This window comes from Dermacentor variabilis, chromosome 9 (genome assembly GCF_050947875.1).
Source record: "Dermacentor variabilis isolate Ectoservices chromosome 9, ASM5094787v1, whole genome shotgun sequence".
NCBI lineage: Eukaryota > Metazoa > Arthropoda > Arachnida > Ixodida > Ixodidae > Dermacentor > Dermacentor variabilis.
The window spans coordinates 20,117,168-20,139,857 of record NC_134576.1 but is presented as its reverse complement, the minus strand read 5'-3'; the positions used below and the strand labels follow the sequence as shown (position 1 = coordinate 20,139,857).

General features: G+C 48.3%; 1 protein-coding gene across 2 annotated transcripts in view; it reads left to right on the top strand.

The window, feature by feature from the left end:
- LOC142592533 (uncharacterized) overlaps positions 1-17,887 on the top strand; it is a 161,022-nt gene extending 143,135 nt beyond the window's left edge. For both annotated transcript variants that reach the window (XM_075704015.1, XM_075704013.1), the window contains one exon: positions 16,914-17,887. In XM_075704015.1, coding sequence (XP_075560130.1) covers positions 16,914-17,300 — 387 coding nt within the window. In that variant the 3' untranslated portion in view covers positions 17,301-17,887. The remainder of the gene's footprint in view (positions 1-16,913) is intronic.
- Positions 17,888-22,690: the final 4,803 nt, after the last annotated feature.

Below are 22,690 nucleotides of genomic sequence, written 5' to 3'. Positions count from 1 at the left end.
CCACGTCCAGAAGGTTCCGATTAGTAGGCAGGGTCAGCAGAGGAGTTTCAGGCCGGTGTTCTAGAGCAGCGTCACCTCCAGGAGCTGCCCCAGTTAGTTTCCCGTCGGAGAGCAGTGACGGTAAGATGGGGATGGAGAGCGACGCAGCTGGGGTGAACGGGAGCGGCGGCTATCGGGTGATGGTGATCGGCTGGTCGCGGTGGCTCGAGCGTTGTCAGGTGCGTCTTCAACCTCGGTGGAGAGGGATGGCGGGCAGGGATTCAGTGGGGAGCGGCAGTAGGCGGGAAAGCTTGGTCGAGTGTGAGCTGGCCAGGAGCTTCGACAGTGGCGAGAGATGTGGCCCACACGTCCACCGTAAAAGCAGATGGGTCTATCATCATGGGTGCGCGATTCGGACGGGTTGCGATAGCCCGGATATGGACCGTATTGGCTCTGGCGAACAGGAGCAGAGGCAGCAGACGAAGCAAAGTCAGGACGGCTGGCGGAGCCGATGGACTGAAGACCTACATTGGCAAGTTCTTGGCGAATGACCGACCGAATGAGTGACACAAGCGGCCTGGAATCGTCAAAGCACTGCGTCACCGGCGTGGCAGGAGACGCTGCTTTGATTTCTCGCCGAACGATACGTACGACGTTCTCGGAGGAGGTGGGCTCACGTGGTGGACAAATGTCTTCGCACGTCGATGAAGCTGCTGTACTGGGTAGCCGCGTAAACTGTTGAACTATGCGGCGACTATTCGCGTATTCAAAGCGGCGACATTCGTTAATGATCTCATTGACCGTTGTTACGTTCTTATAAACAAGCAGGTTAAACGCGTCGTCCGCGATGCCTTTTAAGATGTGGCTGACCTTGTCTGCCTCTGCCACATTGTTATCTACTTGGCGGCAAAGAGCGAGGACGTCCTGGATATGCGCCACGTAAGACTCAGTGGACATCTGTACACGGGTCCCAAGGTCCTCCTTCGCAGCAGGTTGGCGGCCGAAGGGCTTGCCGAACAAATCTCTAAGCTTCTGCTTGCACTGGTCCCAACTCGTAATCTATTCTTCGTGTGTTGCGAACGAGACCCGTGTCGTTTTCTTGAGGTAGAATATTATATTGGCCAGCATAAGCGTGTTGTCCTACCTGTTGTGTGCGCTTACCCGTGCGTAATTCTGCAACCAGTCATCGACGTCAACGTTGGCGATCCCGGAAAACATGCCAGGGTCGCGAAGCTGGGCCAGGATGACCGTCGGTGGTGACGACGGCGCCGTGGTTGAACTCTCTCCATCGGATGACATGGTGGCCAGGTTAGGCCCGCTGAAGAGCTCCGTCTTGCGCAAGTGATTACCCCGCACGTCTGCCAATGATGTTACGGAAAGGAAGGAGCGTGCTTCTATTTACAGATGGCTTTTAATGGCTGGGCCAACAAGCGTAGAGCAGCGATAAAAAAACTACCCTCTTCCTCGTCGTCTATCAGGCCACCATCATAGTCCTCTTCTACACACATTACCAACTGTCACAATATCATCAGCAATCTCGAAGGAATAATAAAAGCAGCGAAAGAATTCTATACTGACCAGTACTCTGAGGACTCAGGAGTACTCTATTTGAAACAATAAGGAACAGTATAGAGAAACGCCTTCTATAACTAGACATGAGGTCAGAAGGGCCTTGCAAAGGCATGAAATAGGAAAAAGCGGTAGGTGAGCATAGAATAGCAGTCGATTTAATGAAAGATGGAGGAGGTCTAATGCTAGAAAAACTGGTGGCGGTCTACACGAAGTGTCTATAGACTACCAAGGTCCCAGAAAACTGGAAGATTACAAACATTGTACTAATCCGCAAAAAAGGAGACGTTAAAGAACAGAAAATTATAGGCCAATTAGCTTACTCCCAGTATTATACAAAATATTTACCAAAGTAATCTTCATTAGAATAAGAGCAACACTCGAACTCAGTCAACCAAGGCAACAGGCTGGCTTCAGGAGGGGATACTGTTCAATTAATCACATCCATCCCATTAATAAGGTTATCGAGAAATCTGCAGAGTACAATAAGCCTCTCTATATGGCTTGCGTAGATTACGAAAAAAACAAATGATTCAATAGAGATACCATCAGTAATAGAGGCAGTGCATAATCAACTGTACAGACTGCTTACGTAAATAACCTGGAAAATATTTAGACAGACTCCACAGCCACTTTAATTCTACACAAAAAGTAGGAAGATACCTATAAAGAAAGAAGTCAGACAAGCGGACACAATCTCTCTAATCCTATTCACTGCGTGCTTGGAAGAAGTGTTGAAGCTATTAATCTGGGAAGGTTTAGGAGTAAGGATTGACGGCGAATACCTCAGGAAACTTCGGTATGACCACGACATTGTTCTATTCAGCAACAACGCAGACGAATTACGAGAAATGATTGAGGACCTTAACAGAGAGAGTGTAACAGTGAGCTTGAAGACTGATATGCAGAAGACAAAGATAATGATGAACAACCCGGCAAAGGAACAAGAGTTCAGGATCGCAACTGAGCCTGTAGAGTCTGTGAAGGAGTAGGTTTACCTAGGCCAACTAATCACGGCGAACCCGGGCTATGAGAAGAAAATTAACAGAAGAATAAAGATGGGTTGGATCACATACGGCGGGCATCGTGAGATCCTGACTGGAAGCTTACCTTTATCATTGAAACGGAAGGTATACAACCAGTGCATTTTACCGGTGCTGACATATGGGGCAGAGACTTGGAGACTGACAAAGAAGCTTTAGAACAAGTTAAGCACCGTGCAAAGAGTGATGGAACGAAGAATGCTAGGCATAACTTTAAGAGACACAAAGAGAGAGCGGTTTGTATCAGAGGGAAACAGGTATAGACGATATTCTAATTGATATTAAGAGAAAATTATGGTGCTGGGCAGGTCATGTTATGCGCAGATTAGATAATCGTTGGAACATTAGGGTGACAGAATGGGTACCAAAAGAAGGGAAACGCAGTAGAGGACTGCCGACGACTAGGTGGTGCGACGAAATTGGGAAATTTGAGGTTGTTAGTTGGAATCGGTTGGCGCAGGAGAGGGGTAATTGGAGATCGCAGGGAGAGGCCTTCGTTCTGTAGTAGGCATAAAATAGGTTGCTGATGACGATGATGTGCACTGTTCCACAATTTTAGCACATGAGCAGGTTGAAAGTATCGTCAACGATCGGCTTCCGTACATGTCCAACCTTGTCTCACTCAGCTATATCGCTCTCAGTCTTACGGCACATAGCCAGTACATCCTGGATGTAAGAGACGTATGATTCTGTGGACGTCTGGGCGCACGTCGCTAGTTCTTTCTTAGAGGTGCTCTTCAGCCCTATGGGGCGGCAGCATAAGTCCCTCAGCTTCTATTTGCACGTGTACCATTCGTTAAGCTCTTGCTCGTGGTTGTGTTTCCACACCTTCGCCGTGCCGCGTAAATAGAAGACCAAGTTGGCCAACATTATCGTCGAATACCATATGTTGTGGGCACCTACACGCTCCAAAATAACCGGCGATCCAGTCTTCCACGTCGAGGTGGTCGCTGCGGCAGAACATTCCTAGATCCTGCGGCTGATCCAGCACAACCGTCGGGATTGTAGGCTTTGATGTGGGCTGCGCCATGTCGGGTCCTATTTCGTCCGTCATATTGTGCAATCCAAGGTGACGAGCACTGCGGAGCTCCACTGTTGTTTTTCGTGAGTATCCCGCACCTCTCACCAATTTGTTATGTTGTAAAAGTCATATATAACGATCTATTTGCAATATTTAAAAGAAACACAATGATGCAAAAGCAAGATGGCTGTCAAAACTGATTCCACCTCTACACGTGAAGTCGTCTTCGGACTGGCGCTACTCTTGGTTGCGCAGTAACATTATCTTCCTATATCCAGCTATATCATTGAGTTCATCGCCACCTGTTGATCATGATTATGCTTTCCATACTATGACAGGTACCTACAAAGGGGGCTCAGCCAAGGGGCGATGGGTATATCTACTGTAACCAAAAATAAATGAAGAAATAGAAGCAAAAACACCGCCAATCCACTCCTACGAAATCGGTTGGTCAACGAAGCCACAGATACGAGGGCGAATCAGGAAGTCCTTGCCCCTGTTTTTTAGCCAAATTACTGCTCTAAATGCGAAGTCAACATATCAATTCCCAGTGGTGGGCCTTTCTTGGAGCAGACCGGCCTTATCTTCCGGTAGCTCCACGGCACGGCGCTGCTGTCAGTTGTTGAAGATAGTGGATGTGCTTCAGATGGCCTACGATCAACGAAGTGTGATTCCTTTTCTATAGGACGAACGCCCATCGAAATCCACAGGGAAATGCAACCCACGTATGGGGAAGTGTGTCTCGTTTTGAGAAGGGTGAGGGGGCGGTGCGAATTCGCAAAAGGCCAATACGACTTGCATGACAATGATTGTTCGGGGAGGGCGCGTGCGTCGCTGACGGACATTTCAGGCTTGTTTACAATGGTGAAAGTGTATCTGCGTGCTTCCTCCACATGCAGTGCGGACCTCGCCCGCGGTGATTTCCACGTGTCCGGTCCGCTGAATAAGCTGCTGGTAGTACAGCGATTCACGTGCAACGATGAAGACATCACAGCATTCCAACGGTGCTTCCACATGGAGCCGGATGAATTCTACCTCTGAGGCATCTATTATTTAGTTCTGCAATGGGACAAATGTCTGTACCGGTGTGTAGACTAAGTAGAAAATAGTGTAAGGTATGTATGTATGTACCTTACTTTAGCTTACAAAAAATAGGGGCTAAGTCTTTCTCGTTCGTAATATATGTTGAGCCTAATGGAGAGCGACTTGTTAAACACCGATCGCATGATATGCGCCAATTGCACACACTGCTTTTAAGAGTGATGTACGACACAAACACACGTTTCAGTGCAGTTAACACCCTTATTTTATTTATTACTTTGAACTGAGTGCTATAATTGCTTTGTGCTTGCTATGATACAAACACATGTTTTCCGTTCTTATTGGAGAAATGTTTATGGCCAAAGCTAAAGCGATGCATAAGCCGCATACAATAGTTGGTTGATTCACATCGTGGCAGTAACCGAGGCCAAATGCTTCCGCAAACTGGGCGAACCAGTGCATCGTTTCCGGTTTCGAGATGTCTACGTCAAACTTTCCTACAACGACCACCGGCGGGGTATTGGCGGCAGCGCATGTGGAAGAGCGCCTGCGCCTCTTGATCAGTCATGTGGTTCGACGGCTTTTTTATTTGTGGATTTCGTATTGAAACGAAAGCTGTGTTGTACAGTCGCTTCAGGCCTCTGCTTTACGGGCTTATTAGCCATAGCTCCTGGCCCTGCATTGCCGCCGGGATCGGCCCACTTCGGATTTCTGTCGATGCTACGGACGCGAAAAAATCCCTGGATCCTAGCCATAGACGGCACCGCTGTCTGCGCTGCAACATCAGAGGTAAACGTAAGCAGTCTGCAGCTATCTGCTTGGTTGGCGACAAGTGAATTGAAGCCAAGGGAAACTACAACCAAAATTTCTTTTAAAAACCCGATGTCTCGGAGCACGACGGGCTCCTTCTTCAGGAGTGAGATGCCCCGAGGCGTGGGAGTGCTTGTATGCGTTTTTCCTTGTTCGACAGATGCGCAGATACTTTTCGTAGATGTTGAGAGTAAACGGCGGAAGCTGTTCCTGAAGGGCGATTGATGCTAGCCGGCGTCTTCTGGATGAGCTAGGATTCGAAAAGGAGCCGCCGTCGGTGGTTTCTTTCTCTTTCCAGTACGACAGTGCCTTCGGGGCTAATCTGGTGATTAAAAAGCTCGCAGTGTTCTGCCACTACACTGCCTTCTCTGTTTAAGTGGCGAAGGTCCATTTTTTTGGCCGGAAGGAGGTCGACTAATTCTTTCCAAGAAGTTTCGAACATACAACACGGGGCCTTCGGTACAGGTAATCTTGCGCACAACGCCCGGCACCTTTTTGACGGGAACGGGATGTTTTGGACGAGGGACCATAGAGACAGGCCTCTGGGCGATGGCATCCCCTTGCAGGGATTAACGTCTCGCTCACGCCTCGAACGTGTGGCATGGCACCGTTGCCAAGGTGGTTCGGCAGCTGCCGTCTTCGTTCCGTGATGGTGTAGTCGGCGGAGGGCGCTTTGTGCTGCGAGGAACTTGAGTTGACAATGTCTCGTAGACGCGCACCATACACATTGCCTCATATCACGTGCTGTTTAAGTGCAGAATTTATAGCAACCACAAAAGGACCCGAAGGTACAGCGCTAGATGTGCTTCAGAAGGTGTGGATGCTCTGTTTGGGCATAAAGCAACTAGCGCTTAGCCTCTTACCTAAAGGAAAAGAAGCTATGCGACGTGCCTGGTCATAAAGAAGAAGGACTTGGTGTTTTTTCCCATGAACTCTTCCGCAAGGAAGCGTGAGACGATACTGGATCGGTGTTCCAAGTGTGCAAAAGTTTACCTGAATCATGTCAAGGCTAGAGCAAAAGTGCTGTGTGAGCAGCTGAATCTCTGATCTGGTCAAGGAGATTGGGAGTAACAGAAAGCTTCGTCTTGAAATGTTTGAAGCGCAAAAACCAACAAGGTCGACACACCGTTTCGAGTAATCGTTTCTGAAAGCCACACCTGACAAAAAAGTGTAGCGCAATTCCTAGAGAACGGTCTTAACCTGCTTGAGGCTGATGACCCGTTTGCCGCAAAATACTCGGAGCAAGTGATTGGCTTCATCAGTGACCATGCCAGTGAAAGCTTTTAAGCCTCTTCGGTGAACGTGAAGGATTTCTATTCCTACCTGCCTCAAGACCAGCTTTTGAAATTTATCGACGACAAAATGTTTGAGCACGGGCCAACTGCTTTTCTAGACAAATGTAGGGTGGCCCCACAGCGGTTTCTTGATATACTGTACTTGCACATGGCGTCCACCTATGCGCAACGGTATGGCCAGGTGTTCCTGCAGAAAACAGGAGTGTGCATAGGTTCAAGCATAGCGCCAGTGCTCAGCGACACTTATTCGGCCTCTCTTGACAGAACATTAAACGATGAGCTGTCCTGTTGCGAGATCGTAAGAAACTTCGGGATTATGGATTTTTTCCTTGTGTTGATTAGAAGTGACAGCGAGCAATTCACAAATGACATGGTGAATGTTGTCCACACATTTTAAAGGTACCTCCCGCCTGTGCATATCACGCACGAGGTGCCTGGAACCGACAACGTGAGGTTTGTTGACCTAAAGCTAGTTTTTCTCCCGGATCCATGTCTACTGGACATACGAGCCGAGTGTCTCGTCTCAAACAAAGCTGATAGAAAGGGGATCGCTCAGATGTGTCTACATAATGCACTTTAGAAATCGTGTGTGCATCGTGTAAATGAAAGCTTCGAAATGCAAATACAGGCGCATAGCTTCAGCAGGTTATCCTAAACACTCGACTTTTGCGGTGGCTGAGGCTCTTTCGCGCAAGACGGAGCAAGTACGCATGACTGATCAGGTGCACGGAAATGAAAAGTCAGATCAAAAGAAGGTGGCCGCCATTCCATGTCTGCACACAGCGTCACATCGTCTCAAGAACATTGGGGGAAATGCAGATGTGAAAGTCATATCATCCCCGGACAAACTAACCAAGTTGTGCAGCATGAAAACGCAGGTGAAAAGCCAAAAGAGAGGTGCAAAGTAAAGCACACGGAATAATTCGTCACATGTGTCGAAGCTGTTGTCAATAGGATACCACTATCGTGTCGCAAAACATACGTAGGACAAACGCAACGATGCCTAAACGGCCGGCTAAGGCAGCTCTACAGCAACGTGAAAAAGGGACGACAGGGATACCTAGCGTTACACTGCTGAGACTGCAAGTGCAAGCCATATTTTTACAGCAATGAAGTATGGTTTAGAGACAAAGATTGGTGGGCGCGCGAGGTCGTGGATGCTGAAATAATGAGTAGTGATGATTATGAGTGCGTCAGTTCAACTTCTCTTTCGTTATCTGGCAATTAAATAAGTTTTCTTGAGGCAAGATGGCGACAATTGCTTAGCAACGCAGACATGTTCGACGATATGATCAAATGATTAGTTATGTTTATTCTTGTCTTTTCTGTTTCTTATTTTTCTGTATACATTAGGCATTCTTGTGTGTTTTTATGTATATTGTCGCAGCACAACGCGAAAAGTAGACAGGCAGACGTTCAAGAGCCGCAGCACAACTTGTTCAAATACAAAACAGGCCAGAGACACGTCTTCGTCCTCGCCGAATCCCACTGACCCACGAGACGAAATCCGTTAATGTCCCTATCTTCGTTGTCGTCTGCATAGAAGAATAGACGCGTCATTTGTCCCTCCCTAAGAGGGCATCGTCCCGATGCTAGACCAGAAGCGTCGCTTGCAGAATTAAGGGTCTCTCGCATAGTTATTCGCTCACATACGGCTTCATGCGGACAACGTGCACAAGTTCAGAACGGTGCGTGCGGCGCCGAGTACAATTGGGACTATCGGGGACGCGACCTCGTATGCGACGTCACTGAGTCGGCGCAATACTCGATATGGTCCGAAGTATCGCCTTAACAGCTTCTCGGAGAGGCCTAGTTTCCGTATGAGTGTCCAAACCCACACTCTGTCGCCAACGTCATACATTACTATTCCACCGTGAAGGTCATAGCGCCCTGCGTCGTAGACTTGCTGCTGGCCGATGCGTAAGCGCGTGAGTTGCCGAGCCTCTTCTGCGCGTTGCGTAAAGACAGCGGCGTCCGTATCAGTGTCGTGAAAGTCATGTGGAAGCATAGCATCCAACATCGTTTGTACATCCCGCCCATGAACAAGGGTGAACGGAGTCATGCACGTGGTTTCTTGTTTCGCCGTGTTATATGCAAAGGTGATATACGGTAGGATGTCGTCCCAATTTTTATGTTCAACATCTACGTACATGGATAGCATGTGTTCAATTGTTTTGTTTAGGCGTTCTGTTAATCCGTTGGTCTGTGGATGGTAGGCGGTTGATTTCCGATGCGCCGTTTCACTTAGCAGCAAGACGTGATCTAAGAGCGCAGCAGTGAATGCGGTTCCTCGGTCTGTTATTACGACGGTTGGTGCGCCGTGTCGCAACACAATGTGCTCAATGAAAAAGCGCGCCACCTCTTCCGCTGTGCTTCTCTGGATTGCCTTTGTTTCAGCGTAACGTGTGAGGTAGTCGGTTTCTACGATAACAAAGCGATTCCCGGCAGTAGAAGTAGGAAGTGGACCCAATATATCCATTCTGATTTGGTCAAATGGTCTTCGAGGAACTTGGACGGGTTGCAGGAGGCCAGCTGGTTTCGACGGAGGGGACTTGCGCCTCTTGCAGTCGAGGCAAGTGCGGACGTGATGTTTCACGGTGGTGTTAAGTCTCGGCCAGTAGTACCTCTGCTTCACTCTGGCCAACGTTCTCGTGTAGCCTAAGTGACCAGAAGTCACCTCGTTGTGACAGGCTTGAAGTACTTCCGTACAAAGAGCTGCAGGAATGACGAGCAGATAGGGGGACCCGGTCGAAGAAAAGTTTCTTTTGTAGAGGACTTTGGCCCGCAAACAAAACGACAACAGGCCTCTTGCGAAAACTCTAGGCGGTTTCGCAGATCTGCCCTCTAAGTAATTGATGAGCTCAAGCAACTCAGGGTCGTCCCGTTGTTGTTGGGCGACGGTGGATGCGTCCAGGACATAAAGAAATGCCGAGTCTTCTTCGGGTGGAGCAGACGACTCTATCGGCGATCGAGACAGGCAGTCAGCATCCGTGTGTCGTTTCCCCGACTTGTATTTGACAGTCATGTGAAACTCTTGCAGCCGTAGGCTCCAACGCGCCAGTCGTCCTGAAGGATCTTTAAGATTTGTCAACCTACACAGTGAACGGTGGTCGCTGATAACTGTGAAGTGGGGGCCATACAAATATGGGCGAAATTTCATAACAGCCCATACTACGGCGAGGCATTCCTCCACAGTTGTGGAGTAATTGGCCTCTGTGCGTGAGAGTGTTCTGCTTGCATAGGCAAGTACTCTTTCTGTGCCCTCCTGCCACTGCACAAGAACAGCTCCCAAGCCAACATTGCTAGCATCAGTGTGGAGCAATGTAGGAGTGGTCTCATCAAAGTGAGCAAGCACTGGAGGTGCCTGGAGACGTTCCCGCAAGTCAGTGAATGCACCTTGCTCTTCGTAGCCCCATACAAAAGCAACGTCGTCTCTCGTCAGACACAATGCGAGCAAAGTCCGCAATAAACCGGCAGTAATAGGCACAGAGGCCCAGAAAGCGCCTGACAGCCTTTTCATCGGTTGGTACTGGAAACTGTGGTACAGCCGCAATTTTCTCAGGATATGGGCGAACACCTGCGTCACTGACGACGTGACCGAGAAACTGTAGTTCCCCGAAGCCAAAGTGGCACTTCTCCGGCTTCAAGGTGAGGCCGGCGGACCGGATGGACTGCAGAACCGCTTCAAGCCGTTGGAGGTGTTCTTCAAAAGTTGCGGAAAACACGATGACGTCGTCCAGGTACACTAAGCAGGTTTTCCACTTCAGACCCGAAAGCCCAGTATCCATGAGGCGTTGGAATGTAGCAGGGGCAGAGCACAAGCCGAAAGGCAAGACTTTAAATTCGTATAGGCCGTCTGGCGTCACAAAAGCAGTTTTTTCACGGTCTCTCGGATCTACCTCAATCTGCCAATATCCGCTTTTCAAGTCCATTGAAGAGAAGTAACGCGCGTGACGAAGCCTGTCGAGTGAATCATCTATACGGGGAAGCGGGTACACGTCTTTGTTTGTCACTTGATTTAGTTTCCGGTAGTCCACGCAGAAACGCAAGCTGCCGTCTTTTTTCTTAACTAGAACTACAAGAGATGCCCAGGGACTCGTTGATGGTTGAATCACGTCGTCTTCCAGCATTTTGTCACTTGTTGTTGTATGGCTTCACGTTCTCTGGGAGCCACACGATAAGGATTTTGGTGAATTGGTCTTGCCGTATCCTCTGTAATTATCCGATGCTTCGTTAGAGGTGTCCGTCCGACGCTGGACGTCGACGCAAAGCAGTCATTGAACTCCGACAATAGCGTGAGAAGCCGCTCTCGTTCGTGCTGCGACAAAGCAGTGCTGACGTCGAGAGCAGAAGCTGGGCCTTGCGTAGGTGCTTCTTCGAGTAGCGAACAGCAGCCTCGAACATCCGCAACACCATCAAAATAAGCCCCAGCCGTGCCCTTTGGAAGGTACCGTTGCTCTGTGCTAAAATTACTTAGTAACAAGTTAGTGCACCCGTCTGTGACATTACGATTCCTCGCGTGACCGAGATACCGTGAGTAAGCAACAACGTGGTTATTTGGTCGGCAACTCCCTCGAAATGAAGCGGTGTGTCACATCCTACCGTAACAAGGGCGCATGATCGAGGTGGGATGACGACGTCGTCTTCTGCTAGACGAAAGGAGTTGCGTTGTGGCGATAAGCAATGGACTAAACCAGGGCTCTTATAAAACGTCACCATGCGATCCGGAATGTTAATTACAGCGCCGTATTCTTGAAGGAAATCCATTCCAATAATCAAATCCTTACAGCACACAGGAAGAACAATGAAAGTGGCCACGAAAGAAGAATCCCGGATGCTAATTCTAGCAGTAAATCTTCCAATAGGCATCAGTAATTGCCCGCCTGCCGTCCTTATGTTGGGTCCCGTCCATGGCGTCTTTACTTTCTTCAGACGGAGGACGAGTTCCTGACTCATTATATAGAAGTCGGCACCAGTGTAGACTAACGCTATCACCGGCTTTCCATCCACCAAAATATCAATGTCGGCGCTCACAATTTCTTCGGTGTCGGGGTTTATCGGCTTGACGTCGTTCTGCGGCGAAAGTGTCGGGGGCTTTTTTATTTTCTTGCGGTGGGCCTGTAACCTTACCCCCAGAGGTCGCCGGCTGCAGTTTCCCCGGCGTAGGCTGGGCGACCTTCGTCCTCGGAGGTCAGCAAAAGTACGTTCAGTAGGGGAAGGCATCTGACGTGGAGGGGTTGGAGAGCGCGACCGACGGTCGAAATCGGACTGAACATGCGGCACAGATTCGTGATTCGGGTGCGCTATTGGGGGTCCCTGAAAAGCAGTTTCGTCGCGGCGTAGCATGGAGTCGTCAGTTGCACGTCGACCATAGGACCACGGACGAAAAGGTCGAAAAGATGTGTCGCGATGCCAGCAATGACGCGAAATGTGGCCGACGCCTCCGCAGTGAAAACAGAATGGGCGCCTATCGACGGTGCTCCATGCGTCGGTTCTCCGAAATTGCGGCCATCTCGTAGCGTCGTTTTGCAGCGTTGGACAAGGCGCTGTGAACGGCGGCTGGTGGTATGACTGTAGCTGCGTGACGGGTGTGCGCCTCGAAGCCTCCTCTTGCGGCGGCGACCAAGGAGCGACTGTCGGAGGCTGGTGGTACGGCAGTGTGGTTGTAACGAGTGGTGGACATCGGACAGCGGCTGCGTAGGTCATGGGACGCTGGTGATCTTGCAGATCGGCTGCCGGTAACACCTGCCTGATTTAGTCACGCACCACTCCGGCGATTGACGCTACGGGTCTATCCACTGTCGGTGTCAGAATCTTTTGAATTTCTTCTCTGACGACTTCTCTGATCAATTCTCGCAAGGGGTGCTGATACTCGCCAGTCAGTGCGGCGGCATTGATTGTGGTGCTGGTGGACAGTCGATCGTACTGTTTGCATCCATCTCTGATGAAGGGCCCGCTCAATAGCCGTAGCCTCTTTGATAAAGTCAGTGACGGTGACTTGTAGATTCCGCACAAGTCCCGCGAACAACTGCTTTTTTACACCTCGCATGAGGAAAGCGCAAGTTTCTTTCGTCAGTCATTTTCGGGTCGGCTCTACGAATGAGGCGGGCCATGTCCTCGGCGAACATTGTTACCGAATCATTAGGTTGTTGTGCGCGTAGCTCCATCATCTGCTGGGCATGGTCGCGTCGATCGGCACTCGCAAAAGTATCTGTGATTTTCTGACGAAAGTCATTCCATGTCGTTATGCTAGCTTCACGGTTTTCGTACCAAGTACGGCCGCTGTCGTCAAGGGCGAAATAGACGTGGGAGAGCTTTTGCTGCTCAGTCCATTGATTAATCTGTGCGACATGTTCATATTTGTCAAGCCAGTCTTCAATGTCTTCGAAGACTGCTCCGCGATAGCGATCGGGAACCAGAGGATGGAGAACGGTTACTTGCTGTAGACCGCAAAACCGGCTGCTTTGGGGTGCTTGCGTTGGGCTGGTTTCGGCCATTGCGAGATCTGTGGAGCTCCTAGAGAGAGGTGGTTGAAGAGGGGAGAACTCCGGTGCAAGGCCTAGCAGTCGACGACTAAAGCGATACACGGGTGTTGAAACTGGTGATAACGCGTCCGGGCTAGACGAACGACTCCCAGAAGGACTCCCTAGCATCAGGCGCGGTCAGTACCCCGCACCTCCACCAGTGTCGCAATACAACGCGGACAGTAGACAGGGAGACGTTCAAGAGCCGCAGCACACCTTGTTCAAATACAAAACAGGCCAGAGACACGTCTTCGTCCTCGCCGAATCCCACTGACCCACTAGACGAAATCCGTTAATGTCCCTATCCTCGTTGTCGTCTGCATAGAAGAATAGACGCGTCAATATATTTACGCCATCTTGCATTAGACGTTAATTGAAGTTAGCGTATGTCCCGTTCATATCCCTTTGTGGTTGTTCTAAATTCTGCGTTTACATAGCACGTAGTATGAGTTAAGAACTAGTCCAAAGCAAAGCTTTACTCTGTTGCATTGAGTCAAGCGCGATCTGTGCTTACTTTTCGACTGATCTTTCTCGAGGAATGCTGTAAATTTTGTGTACAATTGGATACATACCGCGTTTTGTAGATATTGGTAAAAAGAACATTCACTTGCGCACATAGAACATGGTAGTTGAAGGCTTGTCCAAAAAAAGTGTTGGCGGTCTTAGAAATAACCGCCATTACGCGATAGGAAGATACCAATCACATTTATTTTGTTTTGTTGTGGTGATCACAGGTTTTATTCTGGGGATTCCACTATTTTCTAGAAGGTATGACTTAGGTCCTACCGGCATGAGATGGTGCTGATAATGCTAATTTTATTTCGTAACGGGACGCAAGCTTGTCAATTTGCCTAGCAAGCTGAAATTGAGGCGAGAAACCTAGCGCTCTTGACAAGTCAAAACAGTATTCCTTCTCAGTAAAAAGAAAGTACCTGTCTCAAAGCGTACAATTATTCCGTCTCTCGTTGACATCGGCCACTACGTACATCGTGTGCTTTGTTTGCCAGGATCCGTGTCTCCGAGAAACGGAGTGAGTAACCGTGCATTGGCGCCAGCGTATTTGTTTTCTATCTTGAGACAGCATAACGCAGCACAAGCGACCAAGCTACGGTGATCAGCTCTCACGGTATGCAACGTATTCGCTATTGTAAAACGCAAGTGATTTGTTCTCAGCCGGCTGGCTCAGAAGCGGTTGAATATCAGTGATAGTCGCAACACCGATATCCGCTTGCATTGCGCGAGAACCGGTGCTGCCATCTCTCCATTGACTTCTCCGCTTACTCGATCCGCTCAATGAAACTTCATGGTACCTCCTTGCGTAGATTTAATTAAACATAAAAGAACGACTGAGGTAATAACCTCTTATCATCCTAATCATCAGCCTGGTTACGCCCACTGCAGGGCAAAGGCCTCTCCCATACTTCTCCAACAACCACGGTCATGTACTAATAGTGGCCAATTCGTCCCTGCAAACTTCTTAATCTCATCCGCCCTCCTAACTTTCGGCCGCCCCCTGCTGCGTTTCCCTTCCCTTGGAATCCAGTCCGTAACCCTTAATGACCATAGGTTATCTTCCGTCCTCATTACATGTCCAGCCCATGCCCATTTGTTTTTCTTGATTTAAACTAAGATGTCACTAACTCACGTTTGTTCCCTCATCCAATCTGGTCTTTTCTTATCCATTAACGTTACACCTATCATTCTTCTTTCCATAGCTCGTTGCATCGTCCTCAATTTAAGTAGAACCCTTTTCTCGAAGCATCCAGGTTTCTGCCCCGTACATCAGTACTGGGGTACGTGAGTACCTGAGCGACCTCTCATTATTTTAAAGATTATTTAATTTGACTGCAATACAAATGCAGCAATGAAAAGTGCAATAAGTCCCACAAAATTTGCGATGTTAAACCAACAATACTTCAAATAAAGGTGTCGTTTAAAAACAATGATGCTCCGAAGCACAAATGCCAACACCACTCGAGAGAGACACATACGTTATGAGCACGAACTTTCAATAACAGATTTTCATGACCCAGCCAACGGGGAAAATGCGGCGATATACACGTCTCTGGGCCCTCATTGGTTATGTTTGCTCTTTGCCACATCTCGCGCGGCTAGTTGCATGACAAATTATGGCGGAAAATCTCTACATTCGTGGCCCACCGCAACGTCACGCACGGGCCAAATTATTGTTTAAAAACTGCTCTTTCTGTGGTGCTATACCCCTGTCATATTCCTCTAGCCAATCAACAATTGCAGACATGGGCCTGTCTTTGAAGGCTATGACATAGTCGCGAAATTGCAGATGCAGTGCACGGGGTTTGCATGCAATCATTAATTCTACTTTTTAACCACTAACATATATACCTAGCCTGCGTGGACCAGAATGAAGTCATATTCGAAAAAGTCTATAGCTCCATGTCACGCTTCGCAATCTTGACGAAAACGCACGCTTCGCAAACTGCTTCCCGACAAGTATGTTAAAAGACGTCACCTTTCGAGAGCAAATCAGAGCATTCACTTGGCAGATAACAGCGGTCGTTCAGCCAACATTGGTGTCGAAAATAGAGCCTCTATACGGATCGTTTCCACTGGGAAAATATTCGTTGCGTTGAATGTACAGCGATGTGTGTGCGTTTTCCTTCTGTATCGATTACATCGTTCTTGTGGGGTTTCTGAGCCGCTCTCCTGTACGACGAACAACCAACATATTGAACTGGCAATGCTGCTAAAGGCTTTGCTTGCAATTAATTCGATGATCCATTATCGGGTTACTCATCGTCGCAATCGCAATTTGCAGAGTTGCCACGTCAATGGGTTTGATAGTGCCGCTTCTATACGACCAAATAACTGCGCTACTTGGCTCAAAGTTGGTCTCCTTCAGATCTTCGATAGATAGAGTTAGTCAACAAATTAGCTTAAGAACCTGTCTTAATATTCAAAACTACAGTTTCGCAGCAGTTTTTCCTTTCACTGCTCAGTACGCTTCGCTAGAAACACTGCATTAGTGTACGTCCAGAAGACAGAAGTCTCTTCGGTCTTCGTGCAGCTCGTCAACTTGAGCTTCTTGCCGCACAGAGTGAAGCATTGCTCAGGTCGTCCCCAACGCGAGACCGACTAATTTTGGATGACACTGAATGGGAGCAATCTGCCATGCAGAACGGAATTCATGTTATAAAGCTGCAAAGTGCATCGGAATAGCGGTACACACATTAGTTTACGGGTACTAGAAGTGGTTATAGAAGTGTATATAGACAAAGTAGAAGTGGTTATAAACAAAGAAATTTGTTATTACAAGCGAATACTAGTAATAAAAACTCAGTCGTATGATTTCACATGAGAACAATGATTGCTTCAGGTTAGGACGAAAGCACAGAAATGGAATGCACACCTATACGTATGGAGGAGCGATCGATTCCAAAATAATTTCACAAATAGGGCTCTGATTTTAACCAAGGAGGTTTTATCTTTTGTGAGTAAAAGGTTAGCTTGTTCTTCTGACCTTGTCAGATTTGTATTTATAAACTGTGAGTATTTCATGGTTTCAGCAAAAAGTATTAATGAATATATATCTTATGAGAACTGGAATTGTGTGAGAGTTGTGATAGAAACTGTGTTTCTGTTTCATGTTTAGGACTTGGGTGAAGTGAGCGAGAGCGCTATGGACGAGCTGTACCATACAACGTATGCGGCGCTACTGTCCAACCGTACACAAGCGCTGGGTGACTACTGCCACATTGCGGTGGCCCGGCTGCCCTACACGACACTGCCTCATCGCCTGCACCTGGTGCCCGGCAAGCGATACGTGCTGCCTCAGCACCTGCGGCAACTGCTCGCGGCACTGCTGCGAGGAACGGCGCTGCCGGATATCGACGCGGCGCTGTGTTCGGAGGCACATGACCGCTTCTGCGATGCCCTTTCGAAGGCTGGTGACGCCCACAAGGAGAATGGCTTCACAGCGAACAGCGTCTGCGGGAAACTTCAAGTCATTCTCGACCAATCAGAAACCATGCAGTTGTAAAGTTGCCCTACCTACGCTCCTAAATCCCACGGCACTGAAGGCATGAAGGCAGGCACGCAGAAGTAAGCAAGGGCAGAAAAGAAAAAAAAATTGCAAACGCCTTTTCCAGCGTACTAGCTGCGACGTTCACACGCGTGCTTTCGGCAACATGAATTCCTAAGATCTGGCACCGGATGAACAAACATAAGACCATTGTCGTACACTTAATATCGTTCCTCATAAGTTTCAATAAGTAACTCAGTGACCGCAGACAGGAACCTACAGTCGGAAAGATGACTGTGTCTGAAGCCCGAAGCCATTGACATGGATGACAAGAAATACAATAAAATAGCGAAACAAAACATACGCTCAAGTGAAATAGCGTACTACAAGTGGCTTCATACAGAAAAGAACTAAAGAATGAAGGAAGTGCGAGCACAAAGGTCCAATATTTAAAATAAAAACACAACAAAAAATACAGGCACAAAAGCATAAACACCAGTGCAGAGAGGGAAAATTGCCTAATACTAGAACGCACGTAACTACGCATAAAAGCAACCAATGCTTTCAATGAGTGAATTGGCAAAATCGCAGAATAAAGTATTAAATACAAATCGCATAAAAAATAATATTGTATTAAAAACAAATCCCAATTTCGTTCGGAAGGCAAAGTTTATATTGTGATATGCAGTTAGTATACGCCTATACCGAGTAACGATATTTTATCGGCCGTGTAAATTTGGAAACGCTCGCTTACTAACTGAATTACCATGCAAGGTTTCATGTCACATGTTTCATGTCACATGTCACAGTCGATGAGCGCGGACATGCCCTCTCAAAACGCTGGTGTGAGCAAGCGCGGCAGCAGCGGGGAGCGAAGTTATTTTCGTGTTCTCTGTAGCTTCAACGCAAGAGCGGCGAGAGCGCAGCGCGCACAAAGGTATGAGCCGTCTGCAGATCCCTTTCAAGATACGGCGGCAGCGACCATGCGCGGCCGTGAAAAGCAGGCACTCGATGGCGGTGTCCAGTGTGTTCTCTCGTAACATCCCCTCTATCCTCACCATCGAGCGCGAAACTGAGCCGCGATCGGTGGTTCCCCATGCGCCCGGTCGCGAAATACGCAGTTGGTGCCGGAGCACTAAGCCGGGCCCCCCTCCCTCCCTCTTATGACCCCATGGCTTTTCGCGCGGCCGAAGACGGCGCGTTTGCTATCCGCTTTCCAGTTCACGCGCGCCAGATTGAGCCGCGTTCGTCTGATTCAGCGGATATTTTTCACTCGCACACACAGCATGCGACGCGCGGCGACAGTGTTATAGCCCTTCGACTTTATGCAGAGCATCATGACGACGGCGACGGTGATCACAAAAATGAGCCTGGAGTGTCTCCGTAATTGAAAGACTGAAACATCACGAGGCTTACAATTTGTGGCAGTAGCGCGTTATTCAACCAGGATAAATGTACAACAAAATGTTTAGCAAACACCACCTCTATGCAGAAGAACAAGTTCTATAATATTTCCTAAATGTCGCTGTGAAAAAAGAACAATATTGTAATTTTTGCCTGAAGGGCGAAGCACTGACACAGATTGCAAGGTTTGGCTCGGCGCTCAACCTTTTCGAACGGTGTCCCAACTACACGCGGGTGCGATATGCTGGCACGCAGCAGCACATCTACTTTGTGACCTGGGGGCTACCAGGTGTCTCACAACGCCGGCGTGATGATTGCCACGAGTGGCGCTGCAGTATCCCGATGACTGGCGACCAATGTTTGCTCGTCGCTCAGCCTAAATCTGTCGCCACGTCTGCTCGCCCCACGTAACTGAGCAAAGCAAGCGTTCTCGTGCACACACGTCCTGCTTCTGCGCCGAGTTTCTCGTAGGTCTACGACTGCCGTAGCGCGACCAAGAATGGTGCAGTGACTCGCATACCTGAAACGGTGGCTTTTTGACCAAGAGCGGCTATTTTTGAATATTTTGTTACCGGTCGCTTCTAGACGTGAGCATACTAGGATATTTGGGACCAAGTTGGTCGAGCTGCCTCTGCGAGTTGCCGCTGTGAATCAGCTTTTAGTCAGCAGCCAGTAGTATACTTTTAAATAGCCCGGCGTTTACTGCTCATGCCAGAGCGTACACACAGACGCTCATCAGGAACACTACATGGTGCGCGTACGCAGAACGCTCATGTCCGCATCAGAAAGCAGGCCTGTTCTGCAATACAGAGGCGTAGTAGCTTTGACGTAGCATCCACTCCTCTTCATCGTTTCCGCAGCCAAAGCTTGCCCAAAGGCTTAACGTGGTTTGGAGACTAGTGACCAGTGGGCACTGTGTGGGACCAGTGGCGAGAGTGCAGCGGTGGCGTAGAGGTAGAACACCCGCCTCGCGTGCAAGCGGTCCATGGTTCGAATCCCGGTGCCGGCAACTTTCCACTGGATTAAAAAAAATCCGCGTGTTGTTAAAATTGCATAAACAGGCCCGGAGATTGGCCTGATCCCGGTGACCAGAACCGGTAACGCACTCCGTCACCAGAGCAGGATAGGCCACCCTGGTGCAGTACTTGGCCACAACCTCCTATATGAACACAACAATCAAACCCCGGCCCCTCAGTCCCCAGCAGCTACAAAGCAACTGACCACGGCGGCGGTCAGACCTGCGACGCAGCAGAGGGTGCTAAGAATCCCTGGCTCCGAACAGGCCGCCATTGGAATGTGAACCTGGCAACGTTTAAGGCTAGAACGTTATCTAGTGAGGCGAGTCTAGCAGTGCTATTGGAGGAATTAGAGTGCAGTACATGGGATATAATAGGGCTCAGTGAAGTTAGGAGGCCGAAAGAAGCATATACAGTGCTAAAAAAAGCGGGCACGTCCTATGCTACCGGGGCTTAGCGGAGAGACGAGAACTAGGAGTCGGATTCCTGATTAATAAGAATATAGCTGGTAACATACAGAAATTCTATAGCATTAACGAGAGGGTGGCAGGTCTTGTTGTGAAACTTAATAAGAGGTAAAAAATAAAGGTTGTACAGGTCTACGCCCCTACATCCAGTCATGATGATCAGGAAGTCGAAAGCTTCTATGAAGACGTGGAATCGGCGATGGGTAGAGTGAAAACAAAATACACTATACTAATGGGTGACTTTAATGCCAAGGCAGGCAAGAAGCAGGCTGGAGACAAGACAGGGGGGGGGGGGAATATGGCATAGGCACTAGGAATAGCAGGGGAGAGTTGTTGGTAGTGTTTGCGGAACTGAATAATGTGCGGCTAATGAATACTTTCTTCCGCAAGCGGGATAGCCAAAAGTGGATGTGCAGGAGCCCGAACGACGAGACTAGAAATGAAATAGACTTCATACTCTGCGCTAACCCTGGTATCATACAATATGTGGACGTGCTCAGCAAGGTGCGCTGCAGCGGCCATAGGATGGTACGAACTCGAATTAGCCTAGACCTGAGGAGGGAACGGAAGAACATGGCGCATATGAAGCCGATCAATAATTAGCGGTAAGAGGGAAAATAGAGGAGTTGTAGATCAAGCTACAGAACAGGTATTCGGCTTTAGCTCAGGAAGGGGACCTTAGTGTTGAAGCAGTGAACGACAATCTTGTGGGCATCATAAAGGAATGTGCAATGGAAGTCGGTGGTAACTCCGTTAGGCAGGATACCAGTAAATTATCGCAGGAGACGAATGATCTGATCAAGAAACGCCAATGTATGAAAGCCTCTAACCCTACAGCTAGAATAGAACTGGCAGAACTTTCGAAGTTAATCAACACGCGTAAGAGAGCTGACATAAGGAAGTATAATATGGATAGAACTTAAGATGCTCACAGGAACGGAGGAAGCCTAAAAGCAGTGAAGAAGAAACTAGGAATTGGCAAGAATCAGATGTAGGCATTAAAAGACAAAGCCGGCAATACCATTACTATTATGGATGACATAGTTCAAGTGGCTGAGGAGTTCTATAGAGATTTATACAGTACCAGTGGTACCCACGCCGATAATGGAAGAGAAAATAGTCTAGAGGAATTCGAAATCCCACGGGCAACGCCGGAAAAAGTAAAGAAAGCCTTGGGTGATATGCAAAGGGGAAGGCAGCTGGGGAGGATCAGGTAACAGCAGAATTGTTGAAGAATGGTGGGCAGATTGTTCTAGAGAAACTGGCCACACTGTGTACGCAATGCCTCATGACTTCGAGCCTTCCGGAATCTTGGAAGAACGCTTACATAATCCTAATCCATAAGAAAGGAGACACCAAAGACTTGAAAAATTATAGACCGATCAGCTAACTGTCCGTTGCCTACAAAGTATTTACTAAGGTAATTGGAAATAGAATCAGGAATACCTTAGACTTCTGTCAAGCAAAGGACCAGGCAGGATTCCGTGAAGGCTACTCAACAATAGATCATATTCACACTAGTAATCAGGTGGTAGAGAAGTCTGCGGAATATAACCAACCCTTATATATATATCTTTCATTGATTACGAGAAAGCGTTTGATTCTGTCGAACCCTCAGCAGTCATGGAGGCATTACGGAATCAGGGTGTAGAAGAGCCGTATGGAAATATACTGAAAGATATCTATAGCGGCTCCACAGCCACCATAGTCCTCCATAAACAAAGCAACGAAATCCCAATAAAGAAAGAGGTCAGGCAGGGAGATACGATGTCTCCAATTCTATTCACAGCGTGTTTACAGGAGGTATTCAGAGACCTGGATTGGGAAGAATTGGGGATAAACGTTAACGGGGAATACCTTAGTAACTTGCGATTCGCTGATGATATTGCCTTGCTTAGTAACTCAGGGGACCAATTGCAATGCATGCTCACTGACCTGGAGAGGCAAAGCAGAAGAGTGGGTCTAAAATTAATCTGCAGAAAACTAAAGTAATGTTTAACAGTCTCGGAACAGAACAGCAATTTACAATAGGTAGGGAGGAACTGGAAGTGGTGAGGGAACACATCTACTTAGGGCAGGTAGTGACGGCGGATCCGGATCATGAGACGGAAATAATCAGAAGAATAAGAATGGGCTGGGGTGCGTTTGGCAGGCATTCTCAGATTATGAACAGCAGGTTGCCATTTTCCCTCAAGAGAAAAGTGTATAATAGCTTTGTATTACCAGTACTCACCTATGGTGCAGAAACCTGGATGCTTACGAAAAGGGTTCTACTCAAATTGAGGACGACTCAACGAGCTATGGAAAGAAGAATGATGGGTGTAACGTTAAGTGATACGAAAAGAGAAGATTGGGTGAGGGAACAAACCCGGGTTAATGGCATCTTATTTGAAATCAAGAAAAAGAAATGGGGCATGGGCAGGACATGTAATGAGGAGGGAAGATAACCGATGGTCATTAAGAGTTACGGAGTGGATTCCAAGGGAAGGGAAGCGTAGCTGAGGGCGGCAGAAAGTTAGGT